Source organism: Takifugu flavidus, chromosome 12, assembly GCF_003711565.1.
Source record: "Takifugu flavidus isolate HTHZ2018 chromosome 12, ASM371156v2, whole genome shotgun sequence".
Taxonomy (NCBI): Eukaryota; Metazoa; Chordata; class Actinopteri; order Tetraodontiformes; family Tetraodontidae; genus Takifugu; species Takifugu flavidus.
The window spans coordinates 12657834-12678621 of NC_079531.1; the positions used below are offsets into that span (position 1 = coordinate 12657834).

General features: G+C 48.7%; 1 protein-coding gene across 2 annotated transcripts; it reads right to left on the minus strand.

The window, feature by feature from the left end:
- Positions 1-458: 458 nt before the first annotated feature.
- Positions 459-11584, minus strand: tiparp (TCDD-inducible poly(ADP-ribose) polymerase). Of its 2 annotated transcripts, none has more exons than XM_057049369.1 (7): positions 11324-11584; positions 9433-10461; positions 3929-4118; positions 3646-3833; positions 2930-3235; positions 1587-1844; positions 459-1481 (listed from the first exon to the last, which is right to left on the minus strand). In XM_057049369.1, exons 2-7 carry the CDS (start codon positions 10434-10436, stop codon positions 1292-1294), a joined length of 2136 nt encoding a protein of 711 aa, XP_056905349.1. In that variant the 5' UTR covers positions 10437-10461; positions 11324-11584; the 3' UTR covers positions 459-1291. The 2 variants fall into 2 exon arrangements, with proteins under 2 accessions (XP_056905349.1, XP_056905350.1); XM_057049370.1 differs by lacking the exon at positions 11324-11584 and adding an exon at positions 10727-10961.
- Between the last annotated feature and the right edge of the window lie 9204 nt (positions 11585-20788).

The following is a 20788-nucleotide window of genomic DNA, read 5'->3' on the forward strand; positions in this document are numbered from 1 at the left end:
AGTGGTTCCTGGAGGGCAGAGAGCCAGCCAGTGCCCGCTGGATGACTTAGAGAGCTGGAAGAGGAGGAGGAATGATTAAGATGAGAGCTGTTAAGAGCTGACGAGAGAAGGACATGCTGGGTACAAAGCGGAAAGACAAGGAAAGGCTGTAAAGGAGATTAAGGGGGGGGGGGGGGCTGGGAGATGGGGGCAAATGGAGGGCAACATGCAGAGAGGAGCACACGGGGGCACGAAGAGAGTGAGATAACTCCTCTCTCTCTCTATCAGACCATCTGCCCCCCACCAAAATGGAAACTGCCACAATGACCCCAGCCCCAACAGCAGAGCTGCACTGCTAGCACTCATGTACAGATTTGCAGCACCCTCAGAGCAATCCCCTCAGTCTTAACTTTTACAGAAAGAACCAGGACAGTAAATGGACTGGAGTTTTGAATAAAGTTCACATTTTCTGACACGTCTTTCTTTTTGAATCTTTATTTAATCAACGATACATTAAACTAACATAAATAAAATTTTATGAACAAAAGGCACACAGTTCAAATATAAACAAGGACAAGGTCTGTACACTGTCCTCTGGTCTCCAGGAGTCAGAGGCGTCCAGCAAAGGAGTTTTGGGGGCTTTGCAAACCAAGTGGGAAAGACTGTACACTCCAGCCCTGCAGCAGGGCTGGGGCCCCAAGAAAGGCAAGAGGAAGGGGGACAGCGTCTGCATCATGTGGACCCTCAGCCTGGAGGTTTACAACACAGTCCAGATGAGAAGCCATGTTTCCGGTTGAAGTGGCTTATAGACTCGTGTCCACCAAATTATTCACTTCATATAAGACTACAAATATAAAAGACACCATGGTGACGGTGCAGGGTCACCATGGGCTTCATACGGAAGTGTTTGATTAGCGAAGACAGTCCCTCGCCGTCCTGGAAGGATGTCAACTGTCCCCTACAGCATTTGTTAAAAAAGACAGTTTGGGTTTTTATGGACCAAAACCTCCCATCGAGTCTGCTGTTGCAGCTGTTGTGGATCCTCCTCTGGCGGGAACAGGTGCCGCCCGTTCCCAGTGCAGCAGCGTCTGGTTTCATCTGGCCCCACAACCATTCACATCATGACCATTTTACCAGTTTAGTAGAACAGCAAAAATCACAACTTCCAGTTGTTGCCTCTGAGCAAACACCATCCAAACCACCTTAAGATCTCGGTTTCGGTGGGAATCTCCATCCCTGGCACCAGCTCTGGTGCCAATAACCATTGAGTAAATATGTGCAAACAGAGACACGTCTAGGTCTGATCCAGGCTTCAGACCGCCACCGTGCCGGGTACCTCCTCGTAGTGTATGATGAAATAAGGGTAGCTCTGGTCATCGTTGAAGATGACATAGATCTGTGGATCCACCCAGTTGTCCACGCAAGAGTCAAAGAGATCACTGGAGGGGTCACGGGGATTGATGGGTGGAGGTCTCCGCATGGAGGGATTTCCAACTGTAAACCTGCGGAAACAAAGGACATGAGGAGCTGAGTCATAAGGTTCAGGACATGGATTAACCACATGCGAGTTAGCAGCAGTTTATGGACAGAAGGAGCCTGAAACCCACCTTCCAGTCAGGACTTTGGCCAGGAACATACAGTGGACTCCTTTAGGCGAGCGCTTGGAGAAGTTGTGGGAATAGACGGCTTTACGTGCAAAGTAGGAGCCCTGACCGAACATGGTGGCGTGTTTGCCGCACACCCGGGGGTCAAAATTGTGCTTGCAGATGCCTTCTACTACATCTGCCGAGGTGCCGTGGAAGAGGTGGCGTTCGCACAGCAGACGGTCCATCTCGGACATTCGCCGCGACATATACTCCTTCTTCCTGTTGGAGCAGAGAAGGAAGTGAGTGAAGTTAGGAAGAGAACAAACCCCAGCTGAGGTCTGCTTGCAACAATCAGGTCGTCGTCACGGAGGTCGCTGATGTGTTTACGGCTGCGCAGGTGCAGACGTGTGACCCAAGGTATTTCCTGCTCAAACGCTGTAATCGCAGCCTTAAAATGGAACAATCCAGAGCTAATCCCTGTTAGCACGCAGCACACATGTGTACTTTGATCTATCAGGCACTTTCAGAGACAGCGAGGCTGTGACCCCGGCCTGACCTTTTATGACCCGGCAGCCTTCCAGCCAACACAGCCGGGGAATGCATGCACTAGCGCACACAGCAGTGTGCAAACACGCAGGGCAGAGAGTGAGCACACAGCTTTACATATCAAACAGCATACTAACAAGGAAGAGAGGCGAGCGCACACGCACGCACACACACACACTCGTGCACACAGTCATGGTGAAAGCATGTGGTTCCAGTCAGAGTGACAGTGACAGGACCTGCCCCGCTCTAACCACAGCCTCAACGTCCTCGTCACCAAACCTGTCTGTGTTTACACACCACCGCTGACTCACAGCTGCTCCAGTTGCCCCAGTTTCTTTTTCCCACATCTTGCTAGGCCGCCCTGCGGTTCCTGAAGGAAACTGTGTTTGCTTTTGTGTCTGCAGATTTGCAGCTGCGAGTTCACAAACAGAAACGGGGATTCTAATAAAGAGTGGAGGGAATCCTGTGATGGCAAACATGTTGACCTTGTGTCTGTTCCATTTGATCTCTTTGACCTGTTTCACCTTCACTTCCTTGTTTTCAAGGGACTCGGTACCATTATCAAAGATTATCAAAGATTATCAAAAATCAAACTCTCCCGTCTACTAAGTCATGTTATGCTCTTTCAGTTGGATGTGGGATCCCAGGCTCTGCTGATCAGCCTCTCTTGTTTCCTGTTCCATTTTCACCCACATCTGAACTTCAGTTACCGGTACACATTTTCATCAGATATGAAACAGTAGAAATGTTGATGACGAAACAAGAGGAACAACACAAGAGTGTCACAATCGATACTGCACAAAGATTCACTTTCTCACCTCTTATATTTCTCCCAGAGAAAAGGATTCTGGACCCGCTGGATCCTGATAATCCTGAACTTGGTCTCTGAGACCGTCTTATGGAAAAGGCTGTAGACGGTACGATAGCTACGGTCCTCGCGGGACACCGGCACCTGAAGGAAGTCCTGGTTCATTGTCATGGGCAACCATGTTTCTGGAAAAAGGCTGGGAGGGTTGGTGGTTGTTGGAGAAAGGGGGTGAGATGAGGAGACATCCAGGAATGAGGAGGATGAGGATGTTGATGACGAACAAGGAAGTGGAGAAGAGGAGAGACCACCCAAAGTCCTAGAGATGACAAAAGAGAGAGAAGTTAAGGTCTTTTACTGAACTACCTGCAGACCCAGTTGAAAGCAACGAGCAGCATGAACCTGCTACATCAACATCCTCAGCCTGCTGATCAAAACAAGGCCCCTACAGAGGCTGAGGGAGCTTTTTTAGAGCTGCAGACAGGTGAACTCAAGACAGGCAGACAAGGCTGTCCTTGCTGCTACTGTCCACAGCATCTGTCTACAGCATTTAATCATTTGTTTCTGGGTTTTAATGAAATAAACTCTTCCCAACTTTGAGAATGGCATTGTTCTGTCTTAATGAAATAGTGTTGAGTTCATGAAATCAATGCTGTAGGCTACACAAAGCTCCAGATGACGTTCTGGCTTCATACAGCAGCACACACACGGGCCAGAGCTTTGACTTACTGTAGATGAGGCGTCAGCATCACCACTGACATGAACATGGGCCGTTTCTTGATCTGACGCCTGAACCCGAAGATGGCGTTCTGCTGGAAGCCCTCTCTGATGTTGAGGATGTACTGGTTCTGGAGCGTAATGAATCGCACCTCCTTCAGACCCCTCAGGGTCGCTTCCTCTATGAGCTTCACCACCGGCTGATGGGATAATAGGAGATGGAAGTCAAACAAAACCGTGTGTGTGTGTTTGTGTTTGTGTCTGTGTGTGTGGGGTGGGGTGAGGTGGGGTTTACCTCAGAGTACTCCCTCCAACCAAAGTTGTCTCTGCAGTAGTACTTCCACACGGTGTGACAGCTGGGGTTGGCGCCGGGGTTGGTGCTGACCGCAGGCAGAGGCCCTGCAGGGGTGGTTAGCCGCCGCACGCGGTCAAACTCCAGGTCACAGACTCGCATGGCCCCAAAGTCCAGAGAAAACATGCGCCCCCTGAAACACAGCATCCAATATTATCCTGCTAGCTCATGCTGGGGGACAGAAGGGCCAGGTCCAGGTAGTGCCTGCTCACACTCCAACACAAATCTGTAATTACCCACTCATGACACGCGATGATATATGTTAAAAATGGAAAGAAAGAAGATTATAAAGCAAACCGCAACATGAAGTAAAGTGGTTAGCTACGCAAGCGAATTCAGCATATTTTACATTAAAGTGTTTTTACATTTGCTGGTCATGGAATCGGCATCATTGTTTGATGCCAACAGCTGATTTTGGCCGACTGTACTTTAGTATTTACAGTACTTACATGACAACTATGTCCTCATCATCATCTTCACCAACTTTATCTATACAGTGCTTTAAAAACCACCACAGGTGAAACAAAGTGCTGTACATAAATAAGAATAAAACAATGAACCAATAATAATGTTAAAACAGTAAAACTAGAGCAGAGACTGGTGGTGTGTTCAAAAGAAGTTTCCAGACACATTTGCACGTCTCTTAGCAACTGTTAGGTCCAGCTAACGCATCATGACACACAGACGTAATCATCTGCTTAACATTAGCATCTCTGGTAAATAGCTATGATCCCATCACATGTGCACAGTATCTGTTAACCTCTGGCTGAGAGTGCAGTACGGGTCAGAACCACACTGTGTGCATCCGTGCACATCAGTCTGTCCACGTCGGCTACCCCAAAGGCCCCTGGCAAGTCTTTTCTGGGTCAGACATCATCACTCAAATGTGGGCATCACACACCCGTACGCTATGCCACAGACAGTGGACACACACACACACACGTGTGCACGCTCCATGTGCACATACAGACACAAACATGTGTTGACTGGCTTATAGGGCTCATCGATGTTTGACAGGAAACTAATTGAAAGTACCGTATTTTTGTGACCATAAGGCGCACCGTATTAAAAGGTGCAGTCTCAGTTATGGGTACTATTTCTGTATTCAACACATACATAAGGCACACCGGATTAGAGGGCGTGGGCGATGGAAAAACATACCAGTACACTGGCTTAAAACATGCATGCTAGTGTGTATTTAGCAATGTATTCACATGCATCACCTTCTGTATCCGAAATGAATCCAAAATGGCTTTTCCAAAAGCAGAAAAGCCAAAAAGCATTTACAGATTTTGGAACACATACGGCACACCACATTATAAGGCGTCCATTTTGGCGTCCAAATTTAAGACTTTTAAGTGCACCTTACGGTACATAAAAACATTGGAATCAGATCAGTGCTTGAAGGTGTGTGTGTGTGTGTGTGTGTGTGTTTTATCAACTATGTCAACCGCAACATATGTCATTTAAAGGTTCTTCTTTAAGCATAAAGGCTAAACAGCCACCCCAGCGGTTCCTTTTCTGGTTCTGACTGAGCTCAGTCGCTCTGGATGGCTGCTTCCTGTTCATGACAAGTAAAATCCTCCTTTTCCTGACAGACAGAAACCAAAGAGAAACCTCTGGGGTGAGGCAGCAGGCAAAGACAGAACCAGCAGGACCCTCTAACCAGTTCTGTTTCTCACCCTGTTCCTCTACTCCGTTTCCAGTCTCACTCTCCTCTACACCCCTCAGTTCTGTTCTCTGTACTTTCTACCTGAAAAAGGAACTTCTCAGCACAGCACAACACAACACAACAAAACAAAGAACACCAGAACACAAAGGAGCTGTGTTTACAAGCAGCACCAGTGCCTGGTTACTCCAGGCTCATCTAACCTGACCACCATGTCAACTTCTAGGGCACTTTATCTACCCCACCCAGGGGCTTACTGACTCTCTGGGGACCTTCTAAAAGCTTTTCGGGGATAAAGGGATGCTGCTGTTATCTGTTAAATAGGCCTGGTAAGGTGTGTGCTGTGCTCAGTGGTAGGAAACCCTGGTGTTTTGAGGACACAACCAACAGTCCAGAGGAAAAGCTAAATAAGCTCCATCCTTAAACAGCAACAGGTCTACACAGACGTACCATAAAGACCAAAGGTCTGTTGGACAAAACCATTTTTACAGTGAAGAGTCACTGTCCTGCTAGATTGTGTCACACGCACACACACAGGTTCTCACAAGTGCACACGCAACAGCCTGCATACCAGCGCCAGTCACACCACAGCTAACGTCACAGGTTACAAATGTAACGCACACACAAAAAACATCCAGTCACACCCTGAGAGCCAGTCAAATATGTCTGCTGATGAACAACATTGGCAAACACACATGCCTGTCTGATGCCCTCACGTCACAACCATTTGCTTTTATTTCACCTCTGCTGCCATGGTTTATGACTGAGAAAACACACACATATACATACACACAGACACCCACAGCAGTAGCAAATGTACTCCACCTTCTCCAGCATGTGCCAGGTCGTCTTTCAACAGTTCACCATGTCCTTTCTCCCAGTCCCACCAGTTCTTCCCCCTCACTCTGTCTGGGAGTTTCCACTGGGCTGACATTGCCTCATGGTTCAGAGCTGGTTCAGAGAGGAGGCCAGAGAGGAGTGACTGAGGAAGCTTGACTGCTCAACCAGCTGCACCAGTATAAACTATCGAACCATTTAAAGTGAGAAAGTTCAACGTGTGGTACACCGTAGACATGAACGTTTATCAGGACGCAATGTGACGATGATGAGTTGGTGAGTGACCTGCATCATCATCATCATCATCACGACGACTGTGGATATCTGGCCCAGGACTGGGTGAAGAATTGATCAATTAAAAACACACACCCACACACACGCACACACAGGTAAGGACACCGACACTACCACCGACACCACCATGCTGGATGTTCTTTGATTTGCAAGATGGACCACCCCCCCCAAACACCTCTGTGTCAGGTTGTCCTGTCCTCGGGATCTGACTCTTCATGTCACTTAATGACAGAACGTCTTTATCACCTGGCCCACATCAGCCGCACACATGGTGTCCTTTATCTTTAAAATCAGAGGATAGGGTTAATTATTCTCTCTCTCACACACTCACAAAAATAGTCTCGGCTGAACTAATGAATTTCTAACCATCAGAAAGGTTCTGTGTTGAGTCTCCAGACTAGAGCAAATTTGACCATTTCTACATTCCAGATTATTATATGGACAGGATTAACCTGTGGTCTCATACACACAGACACACAAGCAAGACAGTCCTGGGCAAGTAGCAATGTCCATGTGTGCTAGAATAACTTTAAAAGGTGTGAAAACAGGCTGCAGCTTCATTCTTCTGGTCTGTTGCCACCGTGACTCATCTGTCAGATATTCTGTACCATCACATCTCACTAGTGTGAATAAGCAGCACTGAAGATGACTAACATGCCAATAAAGACCTGCTAGTTTCATAACCTCCACCAACACCACTGTGGCTACATCAGCCTGTACAGGAAACAGCCCGACGCAGGTCAGCATCTTTAAATAAAAAGTTGCAGGTTGCACTCAAACACAGACCCTAGGTGAGTACAGGAACAATCAGAGTCGTCTATTGAGCTGGAGATCCTCTGTGACCATACAAACTAACTACAGCAGGTGGAACCTGACCAACAGCAGCATTAAGCTACTAAATTCAGGGTTGAAGGGCTAAAACATTGTGTGCGTGTGTTTACCTGAGCCTAAACATGAGCTCTTCTCAGCCTAGCCTTTGGTTCAGAGTTAGGGTTTGGTTAAAAGAGGCTAAAATATGTCACTGGAGGAGGCCCCAGGAGAGGCCCAATACAGGGAGACTGCATTTGACCACACTGCTGACATATAAAGGCCTCCGATTGTCGGTAGCGCGATTAACAGTGTGAATGCAGCACTATTTCTTCAATAAACACACCATGAACAGATAGACCTTAACGATGAGGAAAAAATGCATGTCTGAAGAGAACACACACACACCAGGAAACACAGCAACAGTTGTCTTGCTACTACTAAAGATAAGCTAACAATCATACTCATGTCTGATAGTAAAAATGTTGATGCCAAATGTTAACTGGTTCAGTCCAACCTAAATTACCTAGAGAAGGAAAGAGAACAATCCTGCTGTGTCACAACAGTAATGGCAGTTCAGAAATCTTCGCACACTGAAAAGGCCCGTGAAGAATCTGGGTCAACCCCAACAAGGTGCACATCCTGTTTGCAGAGCAACCTGCTCTTTGCATAAAGTTTCACCTGCAAACTGATGTCAACAAGTCAACACATCAGCCCTGCAAGTGTGGACACAGAAACGTAGAGATAAACACACACCCTGGCCCAAGTAACCGGTGGACAACTGGTCACATGATCTGTGGAGTAGATACTGCAAATATTCCGAACAGCTAGGTGAGGCACTGAACAGTGTGTTTGCATTCAGTCCACATTTAACCTTCAACACAGGAAAGTAGCAACTGACAGCAAACTAAAGCACCCAGGAATTCACTGAGGTCAGCCTGAAACAGTTTTCCTGAAAAAAGTAAATCACACCACAACGTTGATTCCTGACTCACTTCTCCTGTGAAATAGGCAGGAAAAGTGATACCCAGAGAGAGGACATATTCATTGTGTGTGTGTGTGCATGTGTGTGAGCGTGCGCATGGTTTAGTTTCACAGAAAGCAGCGCATGCTCCCTTCTGCTGCAGGACTCGGGCCAAGAGCCTGCATGTGTATCTATGAGAGAGTGAAAGAGAGGTTTATCTCTGCTAACCTGCATGTGAAGAGTGCTAGCTGCAGAGCTTTGCACTAGAGTTGTTGCACACCACACTGTGTATGTGTGTGTGCGTGCCAGCCACCAATGGAAAGAGAGAAGCTGCCAAGCGTATTTGTGACCGCAGCAGGCAAATGGGGGTCATAGAAGTTCGGCCTTTCTGCTGATTTGGATGGAGCTCTAGCCCACAACAGGGCCAGCTGGGAAAATACAGGAGATGGATAACCAGTATCAGGACTGGGAGGTGACGTATGACACACAGACGAGTGAGCTGCCAGAGGTCACATGTGCCAACGCATGATGCAGGACACACAAGCGGTATTGGGACCCGTGAACACAGCCGCAGTAGGAGCCCACACCTTTTCACCACAGCTGGGGAGTCCTTTCAGTCTGTGACACAGTCCTTGCTCAAGGGCTACACATTACCCAGGTCACAAGTGTTACACACGCATGTGTCATTTACTACACGACCTTTGTCAGCAGTATCACAACTTCCTGGCTCGTGTGTCACATTCTGTCCTCTCAACAGCACCGTTCTGCTTAGGGTCAGACCTTCAAGACTGTTTGGTGGCACAAGATCTTCGAATTATTCACTTCCTATTCTGAAGCGATGAGCGAGAAGTCTGGGAACAGATTAGTGATACTTACTGGAACTTGAGCGTGGCATGCTCATTGTCTGGGTTGCAGAACAGTCTCTCCAGCTGCTCCTGGGAGTCGTCGGCTAAGCTCTGCCACGTCTGACTGCCGCTCCTGTGGATCTGCCAGTGGTAGGGCAGGACGGTGTGGTGGTGTGCACAATCATTCCCATAAACACAACGTCCTTGTAAGAAATCCACACAGATGTCCACAGAGTCCGACTGGTGTGTGTGATACTGGAGCTGTGTGAGCAGCTCAAAAACCAGGTCCAGGGAGGCCTCTTCGCTTTTATCCTGAAACAGTACTCCTTTGTCGGGTTGCACATTGAGGGGATGGCAGTCCTGAACGCTGCTGCAGTCTTTGACCGGGAGGGTTTGGGCCACAGAGGTTAGCAGGGCATGTTTCATGACACCCCCCTCCTGGTGTGGAGTCTGTGATGTGACTACGGGAGGTACGTCCCTGCCGGGGGAGGTTGCCACTTTGTTCCCGGCTGCCCTCACAACGGGTTTGGGCTGAAAGCAGTGACCGTTGGGGATGGGGTCACCGATCTTTGGCTCGGTTTGCTGCCGGGTCTCCTCAAGTTCTACGGAAGTATCAGCTATCTCCACATCCCCGTCCTGGGTCACCAGCCCTGGCACTCCAGCTCTGGAAACGTCCTGGTCTGCAGATACCGTCCCAAGACGTTTCTTTTTAGTGACTGCTGCAGTGCACAGGGTACCAGGAGTCCGTCCTGGGCGGTTGCGGGGAACAAACATCCCATCCCCAGAAACCAAGGAATCTGTGCTCAACAAAGTGGTCAGTATTGGGTCCTCCAAGGCGTGATGGAGGCATTTGGGATCCAGTTTCCTCTGCTTCTTTTTCAAATAAGGTTTCACCAGAGGTATTTTGTCAGAGAGTCCCACAATCTGCCGCTCTGCAAAACCACCCTCTCTGTCCACGTTCAGACTCATATCCAATGAGATCCCAGTTGGGACACCATTCACGGATTTCTGGAGAATGTGCAAATGTTTATCCATGACTCCCTCTTTCACCAGAGCAGCCCTGAGAGAAAGACAGAAAGAGAGAGTCAGACTCGGGTTGCATATGTCAGCGTCACAACCGAAAACACATCGTTCCTTTCCTCGAAAAGAGAAGACTCTCTGGCCGCAGTCAGCAGCGAAACGAAACCAGTTTATCCGGCCGCCGACAGAGCGAACTGCTGACACAGGCTCAGCCCAACTGGCTGTTTGGGGAATTTTCTTTAGGAAAAGAATATGTTGACATCGCTCCTTGCAGCCATACGAAGTGAGGCGGAAACAAACATTACCTAATCCCGATGCAGCGAATGTGGGCAGAGACTCACCAGCCTCAGATTAATTATATAAAGTGGCTGAAGGGATAATCGGCATATTTAGCTTTTATTCGAATGTCACCGGTCTCCGCACTAAAGTCAAGCCTGCAATTAGAGCTGCGTCTTCGGAGCAGCAACGATAAGATCATCATAGTAACAAAACACGCTTCTCTCTCCCGGGACGCTTATTTTGATGACGGCGGGCCGATACGCGGCCCCCGCCGTCTACGTGCTGCGCACACCCCGCCGGCCGAGCAAGTTCGCACGTAGGCTACAGTCGCCTCTCTCTCTCACACACACACACACACACACCACACGCACGCACGCACGCACCACACACACACACACACACACATACACACACACAATGCGACGGAGAAGATAAACGAGTCCCCCCCGAGCTTCATTTCGCCACCGCACTAAAGCAGCCCTCCTCCGCTGTAGTCGCTAAGAGGACTCGGTGCTGAAAGAGTTTTAAAAGCGCCGAACACCGAAGCGTCACGATCGACGGACGGGCTGTTTTTCCCCAGCGGCTTCCTCTGAAAACAAAAGAGGACAAGAGCAAAAGCCTACCTGCCCCAAAGTCTGCCCCTCTCCCAACGGCTACGACACTTCGCTGGAGAAAATCTAGTACGCACATCCGCGGAGCTTCGACTGAAGTCCGAGGGAAAAGAGTAGGCCTCTCCCTGTCGGGACTACTCTCTCGGATACGATTGGTTCTGCTCCCCCGCCGGTCTCATAATCTGGCTGTCGTTCATGCTATCTCTGCCCCTCTCTTTGTATCCGTCCACCGGACAGAGGCGCGGAGCAACAAAAGCAAGAACAAACTACAGAGCGGGAGCACAGCGGTGGAGAGGAGCAGAACAACTCTGCGTGCGTCCCGGCTCCGCACAGCCAGGCCCCGCCCCGTAACCTGCTGAAGGGCGGGGAGAAAGGGGATGGGGGAGAGGGGGGTGCGTGGAGCAAGATAAAATCATATCTTTGACAGTAAAACGACAACACATTAACTTATGACACCACTAGTTCATTCACAAAATAGACACAATCATTCCTGTAAATCCAGCCTGAAGGTTCCAGTAAGAGATGACCATGAGTTTCACCCTCAGTCCACACAGATGACATAGACTTAGAAATTAATATTGACAGATTTAGTTCTCAGTTTTTTAAAGATAAAGCAGTCATTATTGTATCCTGGTTGCTAGGGTAGCTTCTAATGCTGGTCAAAAGTCATATATACAGTATATATAGTCCTAGGAACAGCTAAGATCCTGCGCAGAACCCTCAGACTCCAGGCCTCTGGTAGAGGACCCGAGTCTGAAGGAAGGAGGCACCGCCCAGGAGGGCAAGGAAGAGATTTTTTTTATTTTATTTATTTATTTATTTATTATATTATATAATACAGATGTCCACAGAGTCCGACTGGTGTGTGTGATACTGGAGCTGTGTGAGCAGCTCAAAAACCAGGTCCAGGGAGGCCTCTTCGCTTTTATCCTGAAACAGTACTCCTTTGTCGGGTTGCACATTGAGGGGATGGCAGTCCTGAACGCTGCTGCAGTCTTTGACCGGGAGGGTTTGGGCCACAGAGGTTAGCAGGGCATGTTTCATGACACCCCCCTCCTGGTGTGGAGTCTGTGATGTGACTACGGGAGGTACGTCCCTGCCGGGGGAGGTTGCCACTTTGTTCCCGGCTGCCCTCACAACGGGTTTGGGCTGAAAGCAGTGACCGTTGGGGATGGGGTCACCGATCTTTGGCTCGGTTTGCTGCCGGGTCTCCTCAAGTTCTACGGAAGTATCAGCTATCTCCACATCCCCGTCCTGGGTCACCAGCCCTGGCACTCCAGCTCTGGAAACGTCCTGGTCTGCAGATACCGTCCCAAGACGTTTCTTTTTAGTGACTGCTGCAGTGCACAGGGTACCAGGAGTCCGTCCTGGGCGTTGCGGGGAACAAACATCCCATCCCCAGAAACCAAGGAATCTGTGCTCAACAAAGTGGTCAGTATTGGGTCCTCCAAGGCGTGATGGAGGCATTTGGGATCCAGTTTCCTCTGCTTCTTTTTCAAATAAGGTTTCACCAGAGGTATTTTGTCAGAGAGTCCCACAATCTGCCGCTCTGCAAAACCACCCTCTCTGTCCACGTTCAGACTCATATCCAATGAGATCCCAGTTGGGACACCATTCACGGATTTCTGGAGAATGTGCAAATGTTTATCCATGACTCCCTCTTTCACCAGAGCAGCCCTGAGAGAAAGACAGAAAGAGAGAGTCAGACTCGGGTTGCATATGTCAGCGTCACAACCGAAAACACATCGTTCCTTTCCTCGAAAAGAGAAGACTCTCTGGCCGCAGTCAGCAGCGAAACGAAACCAGTTTATCCGGCCGCCGACAGAGCGAACTGCTGACACAGGCTCAGCCCAACTGGCTGTTTGGGGAATTTTCTTTAGGAAAAGAATATGTTGACATCGCTCCTTGCAGCCATACGAAGTGAGGCGGAAACAAACATTACCTAATCCCGATGCAGCGAATGTGGGCAGAGACTCACCAGCCTCAGATTAATTATATAAAGTGGCTGAAGGGATAATCGGCATATTTAGCTTTTATTCGAATGTCACCGGTCTCCGCACTAAAGTCAAGCCTGCAATTAGAGCTGCGTCTTCGGAGCAGCAACGATAAGATCATCATAGTAACAAAACACGCTTCTCTCTCCCGGGACGCTTATTTTGATGACGGCGGGCCGATACGCGGCCCCCGCCGTCTACGTGCTGCGCACACCCCGCCGGCCGAGCAAGTTCGCACGTAGGCTACAGTCGCCTCTCTCTCTCTCTCTCACACACACACACACACACACACACACACACACACACACACGCACGCACGCACGCACGCACGCACGCACACACACAAACATACACACACAATGCGACGGAGAAGATAAACGAGTCCCCCCCGAGCTTCATTTCGCCACCGCACTAAAGCAGCCCTCCTCCGCTGTAGTCGCTAAGAGGACTCGGTGCTGAAAGAGTTTTAAAAGCGCCGAACACCGAAGCGTCACGATCGACGGACGGGCTGTTTTTTCCCCAGCGGCTTCCTCTGAAAACAAAAGAGGACAAGAGCAAAAGCCTACCTGCCCCAAAGTCTGCCCCTCTCCCAACGGCTACGACACTTCGCTGGAGAAAATCTAGTACGCACATCCGCGGAGCTTCGACTGAAGTCCGAGGGAAAAGAGTAGGCCTCTCCCTGTCGGGACTACTCTCTCGGATACGATTGGTTCTGCTCCCCCGCCGGTCTCATAATCTGGCTGTCGTTCATGCTATCTCTGCCCCTCTCTTTGTATCCGTCCACCGGACAGAGGCGCGGAGCAACAAAAGCCTACAGAGCGGGAGCACAGCGGTGGAGAGGAGCAGAACAACTCTGCGTGCGTCCCGGCTCCGCACAGCCAGGCCCCGCCCCGTAACCTGCTGAAGGGCGGGGAGAAAGGGGATGGGGAGAGGGGGGTGCGTGGAGCAAGATAAAATCATATCTTTGACAGTAAAACGACAACACATTAACTTATGACACCACTAGTTCATTCACAAAATAGACACAATCATTCCTGTAAATCCAGCCTGAAGGTTCCAGTAAGAGATGACCATGAGTTTCACCCTCAGTCCACACAGATGACATAGACTTAGAAATTAATATTGACAGATTTAGTTCTCAGTTTTTTAAAGATAAAGCAGTCATTATTGTATCCTGGTTGCTAGGGTAGCTTCTAATGCTGGTCAAAAGTCATATATATATATATATATATAGTCCTAGGAACAGCTAAGATCCTGCGCAGAACCCTCAGACTCCCAGGCCTCTGGTAGAGGACCCGAGTCTGAAGGAAGGAGGCACCGCCCAGGAGGGCAAGGAAGAGATTTTTTTATTTTATTTATTTATTTTTTATATATATATATATATAGAGAGAGAGAGAGAGAGAGAGATTTTTTTATGTTATTTTATATATAAACTGCCCAATGGAGGAGAAAGCTAGAGGCAAAAATCGTGGCGGTAAGGAGAGAAGTCAGCCTTCTAACAGAACTGAGCAGAGGTGTGACTCTAAGGACAGAACTGCCCAAGAAATATAACAGAACTGAGGCACTGGAGACTGCTAAGCAAAGGCTCACAGCCCTGGCTACCCTACTGAAGTGGTACACAAGAGAAGTAGGCAAGAAGAATAAACAAGGTGTTCTCCACCAATCAAGGTAAGGTCTACTCTCAATGGCAGGGCAATAAGATGACAACAGACCCCCCCCCCCCCCCCCCCCCCCCCCCCCATCCAGGGCTGAGACTGAGCACTACTGGAAGAGTACCTGGGAGAAAGAGGCAACACACAATGCTAATGCCCAATGGCCACAAGACCTACAGACAAAGCACAGCCAACAAGACCCAGTAGTCATCACCTTAGCAGACATCCAAACAAGAGTGTCCAAAATGAAGAGCGGGACAGCAACAGGGCCAGATAAGTTTCACGCCTATTGGCTTAAGGAGCTGACTGCACTCCATGAACGCCTGGCAGCACAGATGAACCTGCCAACATTAGGGACCCAGCCAGAGTGGCTAACCCAGGGCTGGACAGTCTTCCGAATGAAGGACCCCCAGAAGGGCACAATACCATCCAACTACTGAGTGGCTTTGGGTACCAGTTCCGAAGTGAGGCAACACACAATGCTAATGCCCAATGGCTGAAAGACCTACACACTGAGCACAGCCAACTCCCAGAACAAGACCCAGTAGTCATCACCTTAGCAGACATCCAAACAAAAGTGTCCAAAATAAAGAGCTGGACAGCACCAGGGCCCGATAAGATCCACGCCTACTGGCTTAAGAAGCTGACTGCACTCCATGAACGCCTGGCAGCACAAATGAACCAGCTGCTAACATCAGGGGACAGTCCTCATAATGAAGGACCCCCAGAAGGGCACAATACCGTCCAACTACCGGCCCATAACCTGCCTCAGCACCACATGGAAGCTCCTATCAGGCATCATAGCGGCTAAGATCAGCAGGCACATGGATCAATACATGAGCAGAGCACAGAAAGGCATAGGGAACAACACCAGAGGTGCCAAGCACCACCACTATGTCAGGCTGGTTGGCCACCATCATCTTGTCAGTCTGGATCTGGAAGTCCCACAGGATCTTGGCCTGCTCGTTCTCCACCACTTTCTGGGGTGTCTCCCACCTGGTCCCTGGGACCTCCAGCCCATACTCAGTGCAGATGTTCCTGTACAGTGATCCCTCGTTTATCGCGGGAGTTGCGTTCCAAAAAGAACACGCGAAAAGTGAAATCCGTGAAGTAGTCAGCTTTATTTTTTAAAATTATTTTACAATGCAATACTGAACTATAGAATGAAACCAAAAATCAAAACCTGTTTTAAAGCCCAAAATTTGTTTAAAACAATAATTTTAATAAGGTTGGAAACATTGTCACTCGCGTATTTCACAGTCCCAGCTGTGCCTCTTCGTCCTGACTCTGCTCCGCTGTAGCGTCTGTTTCTACTGAAGGCGCAGGAGTCTTTCTCCGAGAGAAGAACATTGTTATGGGTAGTTGTTGGCGCTCTTTCTTTTTCTGAGCAAGAAGATTTTTATAAACGGATATGCCACCTTCGATTATATTTGAGAACTGCAATGAACGACTCGCAAAAAAAATCCGTGAAGCAGCGAAGCCGTGAAAGATGAAACGCGATATAGCGAGGGATCACTGTACACTATGCCAGCCACCTGGTTATGCCGTTCCATGTATGCCTTGCCTGCCGTTCCATGTATCACCCTGGTGTGATGTGCTGGACTGTCTCAGGGGCATCTCCACACAGTCTGCACCTGGGGTCTTGTCTGGTATGGTAGACCCTGGCCTCTATTGCTCTGGTGCTCAGGGCCTGTTCTTGTGCAGCCATGATTAGTGCCTCTGTGCTGTCTTTCAGCCCGGCCTTTGTCAGCCACTGGTATGTTTTCTCGATATCAGCATTACTGGCAAGGCGTAGGTGTTTATGGCCTGGATCTTGTGCTTACCATTCAGCTGACTTTTCAGGACCTCTCTTAACCTCAGCAGGTATTTGGCTGTGGCTGACCTCCTAGCTGCCTCCTCATGGTTACCATTTGCCTGTGGGATCCCCAGGTATTTGTAACTGTCCTGCACATCTGTGATGTTCCCTTCAGGTAGTTAAACCCCATCAGTTGCGATCACCTTTCCCCTTCTAGATATCATCCGCCCACATTTGTCTAGCCCGAATGACATCCCGATGTTTTTGCTGTAGATCCTAGTGAGGTGAATCAGGGAGTCGATGTCACGCTCGTTCTTGGCATGCAGCTTGATGTCATCCATGTAGAGGAGGTGGCTGATGGTTGTTCCATTTCGGAACTGGTACCCGTAGCCACTCTTGGTGATGATCTGGCTCAGGGGGTTTAGGCCTATGCAGAACAGCATGGGGGGCAGAGCATCTCCTTGATATATGCCACATCTGATGCTCACCTGCGCAATTGGCTTTGAGTTGGCCTCCAAAGTCGTGTTCCACAGCTTCATGGAGTTCTGGATGAACTCTCTTAGTGTCCTGTTGATGTTATCCAGCTTTAGGCACTCTAGTATCCATGTGTGCGGCATTGAGTCATAGGCTTTCTTGTAATCAATCCAGGCAGTGCACAGTTTGGTGTGCCGCATCCTACAGTCCTGGGCGATTGCCCTGTCGACCAGTAGCTGGTGCTTGGCACCTCTGGTGTTGTTCCCTATGCCTTTCTGTGCTCTGCTCATGTATTGATCCATGTGCCTGCTGATCTTAGCCGCTATGATGCCTGATAGGAGCTTCCATGTGGTGCTGAGGCAGGTTATGGGCCGGTAGTTGGACGGTATTGTGCCCTTCTGGGGGTCCTTCATTATGAGGACTGTCCCCTGATGTTAGCAGCTGGTTCATTTGTGCTGCCAGGCGTTCATGGAGTGCAGTCAGCTTCTTAAGCCAGTAGGCGTGGATCTTATCGGGCCCTGGTGCTGTCCAGCTCTTTATTTTGGACACTTTTGTTTGGATGTCTGCTAAGGTGATGACTACTGGGTCTTGTTCTGGGAGTTGGCTGTGCTCAGTGTGTAGGTCTTTCAGCCATTGGGCATTAGCATTGTGTGTTGCCTCTTTCTCCCAGATACTCTTCCAGTATTGTTCAGTCTCAGCCCTGGATGGGTCTGTTGTCATCTCGTTGCCCTGCCATTGAGAGTAGACCTTTGCCAGGTTAGTGGAGAACACCCTGTTTATTCTCCTTTCCTCTGCTTCTCTTGTGTACCTCTTTAGTCGGGTAGCCAGGGCTGTGAGCCTTTGCTTAGCAATGTCCAGTGCCTCAGGTATGGACAGTTTGTTGTACTTCTTTGGCCACTCTGTCCTTGGATTCACGCCTCTACTCAGCTCTGTTAGGAAGCTGACTTCTCTCAGTATCACCATGATTTTTGCCTCTAGCCTTCTCCTCCATGGGGCCATTTGCTCCTTATGGCTATTCATGCTCTTCATCTTATAGCCAAGCATCTGTAGAATTACCGTCGCCGCTGCATACATCAGCTGATTGGTCTCAGTGATGGTAGTGGTAGGGATGGTTGACAGTGCCGTGTTCATGATGATGAAATCACCCCCACACTGACCTGGTGTCCTGGCTCCCCCTTGCTGTAGCATATTTGTACCGTGGGTGAGGCACACCGCCGTGCCTCATCAATCTCTAGCTCTGATAACAGCTTCTTATTGCGGATATTCGAACACTGAGCTAAGAGCTGCTTCTTAGTCAGTGAGGATGTGGGGTTTCGAAGCACCCATTTCTCACACATCCTCTGCATATACCCTCTCTCGCTGGGGTTACTCCTGTAGTAACACTCCATCAGTACCACGTTCTCTGCCTTGCTCCATGAAAACCTTGTTCCAGTAGCCAGTTTAACATCCGAGCAGGTATGACTCTATAATTTATGGTTCCGCTCAATCCTAGGTATAGGCATGTAGCATAAAGGGCCTTGCCTAAGAGGCCACATAGATTTGAACCAGCAGCGTGAACCTCTGAACTATACAAAAAAATAAAAATTAAAAAGTTTTAAATGTTTATTGAATTAATGTTCATTACTGCGGGGAAATAACTAAATAAATAACTAATAAATAAAATGACAGGAAATCTGTTAATTCTTTATTGTGTATGTCTCCTTGTTTGAACAACTTTTTCGCTAAGTTGTGACAATGCTTATTAAGAGGTAAAATCAGAGGGTTACATTTCAATCTTTAATCACACAAGACCAAACATGAGGACAGTGAGTCATTTGAAGGCTTACCTGCTATTTACTGGCTGTTTGCAGCTCTGAGCAGCCTGCTGGCCTCACTGTTTCAGGAGGGCGTGTTGTGTTTACTGACTGTGCTTGACTCAGGTTCTCTATCCTCCCTGTTTCACCAGAAGTTGTTTTTTCATAACCAGCTGTGTTGCGCTGCCTCCCAGCACAGGTTTCACTGCCTGCAGCAGCAGAGTTTCACCAGTGGGAGCAGAAAAGCAAACTTACTGGCAGGTAAGGGCTGCGTACTTTAGAATATTTGAATGTGTGTGCAACTAATGGGGAGATATGGGCTGGCTGCCTCAGAGCTGACGTATGTATGACAGTAATTGCTTTACATACCAAAAGATCTCCAGCATTCCTCCTCAGCTGCCACGCATAACCACTTCCTATTGTTCCAGTCAAGTCTTGTTCTCGCTACGCCCTGGCTGGCAGCGAGTGACACTAATGTATGGGAAACACGTACCACCCTGATGTCTTAACGACTTCGACTCTGAAATGTGTAAGAACATTAAAAAGAATCAAACATTGTCTGGAAACATTTTTTAGCTGCTTCTCTCAGCCTATAGACATATTTGCCTTCCTGAAAAGAGGTCAATGGTCAGAGCAGCGGGGCTGATGCTAGCAGGGACTGAAACCCAGGTGAATTTCCCCTTCAGTGTCACATAAAATGTACCAAAACCACATGCAAGGTCATCTTGCATGGGGGCAAAGGTCCTCCAGGTCTTTTCTGTTCACATGTCTGCTTAATCACAGCAGGAAGCTTGCTGAACGCCACCGACAGGCCCTCAGCTTTGGCACGCAGCTCCCGTGACACAAGAACATAAAGGTGCGTTTCATCTTTTGTAAACAGCTTCAGTGTGAAACACCAGCAGCACACTTGAATTTCATAGCCAAAATTGAGAGTTTATCTCAAGTTTAAAGTTGTGTCATTTATTGTTGCATTCTTGTATTTCAACATGTGCATCACCATGCTGACGCAGATGTGAGTATCTGGTGTGGTTGCTGTAGAAGAGCGAATCACCAGACGTGCTGGGAGAACACTGAAGAGATGTTGGCTTTAGGAGACACCTGAAATGTTTCCTGTGAGTCCTTCAGTGCAGCTCTCTCATTACTGGCTCTGTATCACATCTCTCTGTTCTAGTCATCCAACTAGTCGGGTGAATGCAGGCTTTTAACTCCCACGGAAATCAGAATTAAGGACAGCATGGGAAAATGTGTTAGTTTAAGAAGCCTGTGTAAAGGCAGACTGCTTCTACAGGTATGCTGATCATGTAATAAAAGAGACTTTTCATGCTTAGCTTTAAACTTACAGAGGTCCTCATGAGCCGTGGACCATAAAGGTGACGATGACCTGTTCCCACACCAGTTCAAAGCCCCACTATCTGGAATTCCTGCTACTATGGCAACTCAATGGCAATGCCTGTTTGTGTGCTACGGTGGTCTCTTTGATGACCAATTCAAGGGTTTGACTTTTATGTTTGAGGTTCAATGAGAGAGAATAAAACAGCAGAGAGGAAAGAAAAGGGAGGAGTAAGAGATGAAAGGGGGCAACGGAAAGGTTGGGGACAGCCAAACAAAAGGCTCTTTGCCCATGGTTCCCTGGGTCAGGGTTTAGAGGCTAGGAAGTAGCACAATAATATCTGGCACTCCAGGTTAGGCCCTAACACCCCAACCAGCCCCCCCCCCCCCCTTACAAAGTATGTTGATCAAAGGTGAGGGGCCACAGAGAGGGGGGCATT

What these genes read in the sequence shown, in the direction of transcription:
- tiparp (XM_057049369.1), bottom strand. Translation starts at nt 10,436, where the DNA reads ATGGATAAACATTTGCACATTCTCCAGAAATCCGTGAATGGTGTCCCA. An exon ending in CATGCCACGCTCAAGTTCCA is followed by an intron (nt 4,119 to 9,432) that starts GTAAGTATCACT and finishes GCTGTGTTTCAG; the next exon opens with GGGGCGCATGTTTTCTCTGG. An exon ending in GTTGGAGGGAGTACTCTGAG is followed by an intron (nt 3,834 to 3,928) that starts GTAAACCCCACC and finishes TTATCCCATCAG; the next exon opens with CCGGTGGTGAAGCTCATAGA.